We start from the raw sequence: 4,933 nt of genomic DNA, 5'->3' as shown, positions 1-4,933 counted from the left end.
TCCCACCTCCTACCCCAGATAAGGCAACATGGTTAAGGGTTCATTCCGGGAGCCAGGACTTGGGAGTTCAGGTTCAGCTTCTCCTCTGCAAAACAGAGGGCGATTCCAGAGGAACTTCTGATCAGAAACACAGCCACTTTAGAATGAGAAAGAAAGCGTGACTACGCAGTTCCTGTGGTCACCAGCACTGCCCCTCCTTTGCCTGCTGAGAGTTATAAGACTCAAGGCTGAAAAATAAAGCTGGCACCTGCCATGGGCAGCCTCTCTGAGAAGATGCATCTTTCTCTCTCCGTGCTGCTCTTTCTCTTATGCTCCAGAGCTGATGCTGGTGAGTATCAGGTCCTTCCCTCTGTAGTCTGCAGGATCAGTTCCTAAAATAAAGATGTTTAGTCTGAACGTAGCTGACTTAGGATCCCAGGGTCTCTCTTCAAGAGTTCAAGTGAAGTCTCCACTTGGGATGTGCCCACCCATTCTCTGCAGCCTTTGGTTAGTTCCCAGGAACAAGGAATCCTACATTGATTGGGGGAAAGCCCAGAGCAAGTGGGAGGAAGAGGAGCCTCCCCAGGAAAATGTACATGTTCTCTTAATCTTCTGAGCTTCGGGGCTACACAGATTTGGTTATTCTGAGACATCGCTCATGGGCTGTGGAGAAAGCCAAGACAGGAACCTGAACAGCTTGTCCTACACAGAGACAGAGGAGGATTGGGCCAGGGGCAGAGTGCGAGTGGGGGAAATCTGAGGTGGAAAAAGTCTGAATGGCATCTAGGGCAGGGTTAGCTGTTGTGCCTGGAGGAAAGAATGAGTAGTTATGTAGGAAGCTGGGTGGGGAAAGCAAATACAAGAGACAGGTGAGGTAAGCCGGTCAGAATACAGGGTAAGAGATTCAAGGGGAGCCTCTCTCAACTTTAACCCAATTTCTACCTTCTCTGAAGAGAGTATCAATGTCTCTATTCAAGCCCTGGGGTTCTCTGTTCCAGGAGAGATCATCGGGGGCACAGAGTGCAAGCCACACTCCCGCCCCTACATGGCCTACCTGGTAATTCTCACTTCTCAGAACCACCGGAAGAATTGTGGTGGTTTCCTAATAAGACGAAACTTTGTGCTGACAGCCGCTCACTGTTCAGGAAGGTGAGACAACAGGGACTTCTTTATCTCCAGGTGGAAGATAAACAACCAGGATAGCAACCAGGGATATACCTGCAGTAGGGCTGGAGGCGGACACCCTGGGCCTGGGTGAACTTTCAGTAGAGGGAAGATTTGGGCTTAAAGAAATTTAGTGTCATAATTGAATAAATGCTCTGAGCCTCAGTCACTGTGAGCTCAGCTCCACTGCAGAGGACAAGGAGGCTCCATCCAAGGTCTGTCCTCCAGAGGTAGCTCCCCTTGCTCCCACCCCAACACACAAGACACCTGCCTCACTTTTCAGGGCCCCACCCAGTTCTGGGCCACTTCCTCTATGTCCCTTTTCAAGAACACTGGCCTTTAATTCTCAGGATCCTGAGCCCATCCTTTTCATGGGAGGCAGAGAACAGGGTCCACATGAGACCCTACCACATCACGCTTTCCTCTGTTACCTCTTGCTCCGAGGGCTGGCCCTCCTATAGGGCTCCCTGAAGAGGAAGAGTTCATCCTGTCCCCTGGGTCTTCCATGGCCTGCTCATTCCCCAGCAATCTGGGGAGTGGTGCTGGAAGTCCTGGAAATTGTGTCTGTTCTTTGAGAAAACTGTTACCTGAGTAAAACCTGAGCCCCCAAATGCCACAAGTGGCCCAAGAAAAGGGGGATGGGAGTCCAGTGGCTCAGTGAGAGACTCCAGTTCCCTTTTCTCAAAACGGTCACATATCAGGAGAAAGCCCAAGCTGTCATTGCTTCTCCTTGCCCTTCTTCCTTCCTCACAACAGGTCTATGACAGCCATCCTGGGAGCCCATAACATAAGTAAGAAAGAAGACACGTGGCAGAAGCTGAAGGTGGTAAAGCAATTCCCTCATCCAAAATATGGTTCTATTTTATTTCACCATGACATCATGTTACTAAAGGTGACAACATCTTTCTTCCCCTTTTCCTCTTCCTGTTCTCTTAGACTTCTCCTCCAGGTCCCCATTGTCCTGAAATTTCCCTAGTCTGCCTCTGGGCTATACCCGCTCCCAGCTCACCCATTTGGACTTGGCTCTAATGTGAAGCAATTTGCTCTGTCCCTCCCTGATTGCCTCCTACTGCGCCATAGCCCATTTCTAGCACTGACAGTCCCTCATTCTCTTCACAGTTGAAGAAGAAAGCCAACCTGACCCTGGCCGTAGGGACACTCCCCCTCCCATCCCAATTCGACTTTGTTCCACCTGGAGGAATGTGCCGAGTAGCCGGCTGGGGAAAGACAGGTGTGATGGAGCCGGGCTCAGACACTCTGCAAGAGGTGAAGATGAGACTCATGGACCCCAAGGCCTGCAAACACTTCTCGACTTTTGACCACGCTCTCCAGCTGTGTGTGGGCAATCCCAGGAAGACAGGATCTACATTTAAGGTGATCCTCCAACTATGGTTCTTCTCCAAAAATCACTGTTCAGGGACCAGAATTCTCCTGGAAGCAGATGGAGTCACAAGATTGTCAGCCAGGGTTTAGTACCACAGGACTAAAGAAACTGGAACTGTCCATCCTCCCATGGCCCAGGACAGTCTCTGGCCATCTATTCCAGTCTGCTGCACAGGGTACATGGGGTGACATGAACAAGGCAGGGTGGCTTCCCCAGGAAAGGAAGAGGGGGCGTCAGACCCAGACCCTCTGCAGAGCCAGGGCTCCTGGGTCTGACCCCAGGTTTGGCTGTGCCTCCAAGCTGACCTGTGGGCAGGAACCAAGGACTTCCCCAGCTCACCTTTATGCTTACTCTCTCTCTCTCTTTTTCTCTCTCCCCCACAGGGAGACTCTGGGGGTCCTCTTCTGTGTGCTGGGGTGGCCCAGGGCATTGTCTCCTATGGACATCCTGACGCAAAGCCCCCTGCTGTCTTCACCCGAATCTCTCATTACCGGCCCTGGATCAACAAAATCCTGAAGGAGAACTAGCCCTGGAGCCTGGGCCATCCTGACAGGGGTCTTTCACCAGACCTGAGCAGAGTAGGTTCTCCATGCTGCTTGCTCAGGCCTGCCTCTGGTTCCTGCTGAAGTCCTGCCACATCCCTGAAGATCTCCAGAAGATTCCTGCACATTAAAGAACTCTCAATAAACCTCCACAAAGACTAAGCTTCCAGACTTAAATGTGTTTCTTCTCTCTGCTGCTCTCTTCTCTCTGCATTTAGCAACCTGATTCCAGCCCAAGCACCTATAAGATTTGGATGGTGCGTGTGTGTGCGTGTGTGCGTGTGTGTGTGTGTGCGTGTGTGCGTGTGTGTGTGTGTGCGTGTGTGCGTGTGTGTGTGTGTGTGCGCGTGTGTGCGTGTGTGTGTTAGAGAGAGAGAAACAGAGACAGACACAGACACAGACACGGAGACAAAGACAAATAGGAAATAATAAAGAAAAAATAGACAAAGAAAGAAAGAAAGAAGAGAAAAGGTTTCCCTGGAGAAGCAGAATCCATATTTCCAGCTTAAGCAAGAAATTACACCAGATCCTTTTAATTATCAACCCTACGCCAATTCTGATTTAACCTTATTAATATTCAGAATTACTAAAAACATTTTTTCTTTGTGTTTTTATAAGTAATAGACTATTTTTACAGCAGTTTTTGGTTTACAGATAAATTGAGCAGAAAGTACAGGCCATTCACATCCCCCCCACACACACACACACACGGTTTCTTTGTTATTAACACCTTACATTACATTCGTTATAATTATGAACCAATACTGACACATTAAATTTTACATAAGGGTTCTTTCTTTGTGTTGTATAGTTCTGTGGTTTTGCCAAATGCATAATGTCGTGTATTTACCATTACAGAACCGTGCAGAATAGTTTCACTGCCCTAAAAATCCTTCGTGCTCTGCCTATTCATCCCTCCTTCCATCCTTCCTCCCCAGAAACGCTGGCAATCACTGATCTTTTTTATTTTCATTACCTCAAACATGTATCATTTCTTTATATTGGGAACATTAAAATTCTCTTTTCTAGCCAATTGAAAGTGTGCAATAAATTATTGTTAATTATAGTCACCCTACTGTGCTGTAGAACGCTAGATCTTATTCCTCTTACCTAGCTGTAATTTTGTGTCCATTAACCAACATCTCACTGTCCCCCTCGGCCTACCCTCCTCAGCCTCTGGTAACCACCATTCTACTCTCTACTTCTACGCAATCAACTTTGTCAGCTTCCACATATGAGTGAGAACATGCAGTATTTCTCTTTCTGTGCCTGGCTTGCTTCACTTAACATAAAATCCTCCAAGCTCGTTCATGTTGCTGTGAATGACAGAATTTCTTTTTATGGCTGAATAGTATTCCACTGTATATACGCTGTATTTTTTTTATCCATTCATCTGCTGATGGATACTTAGGTTGATTCCACATCTTGGTTATTGTGAATAGAACTCAAAAAACATGGGAGTGCAAGTATCTCTTTGATATACTGATTTTCTTTCCCTTCGATAAATACCTAGTAATGGGATTGATTCCTGGGTCATATAGCAGTTCTATTTTTAGTTGTTTGAGGAACCTCCATACTGTTTTCCATAATGAGTGTACTAATTTACATTCCCATCAACAGGATAAAAGAGTTCTCCTTTCACTCCATCCTCACCAGCATTTCTTATTTTTCTTTTTTTTTTGATAACAGTCAGTCTAACTGGGGTGAAATGATATCTCATTGTGGTTTTGATTTGCATTTCCCTGATGATTAGTGATGGTGAGCATTTTGTCATGTACCTGTTCACCATTTGTTTGGGTTCTTTGGGGAAATATCTATTCAGGTTTCTTGCCCTATTTTATCACACTTTTTCTTTCTGCAGTTA

The 4,933-nt window shown here is 46.8% G+C and overlaps 1 protein-coding gene across 1 annotated transcript; it reads left to right on the top strand.

Annotated features, from left to right (window-relative positions):
- Window positions 1–259: 259 nt before the first annotated feature.
- On the top strand, window positions 260–3,203 carry LOC134373266 (chymase-like). The gene is made up of 5 exons (XM_063090908.1): window positions 260–328; window positions 978–1,128; window positions 1,900–2,035; window positions 2,263–2,517; window positions 2,911–3,203. Exons 1-5 carry the CDS (start codon window positions 274–276, stop codon window positions 3,052–3,054), a joined length of 741 nt encoding a protein of 246 aa, XP_062946978.1. The 5' UTR covers window positions 260–273; the 3' UTR covers window positions 3,055–3,203.
- Window positions 3,204–4,933: the final 1,730 nt, after the last annotated feature.

The sequence above is a fragment of the Cynocephalus volans genome, chromosome 3, assembly GCF_027409185.1.
Source record: "Cynocephalus volans isolate mCynVol1 chromosome 3, mCynVol1.pri, whole genome shotgun sequence".
NCBI lineage: Eukaryota > Metazoa > Chordata > Mammalia > Dermoptera > Cynocephalidae > Cynocephalus > Cynocephalus volans.
The sequence above is the reverse complement of the archived record's forward strand: the minus strand, read 5'-3'. Positions and strand labels throughout refer to the sequence as shown.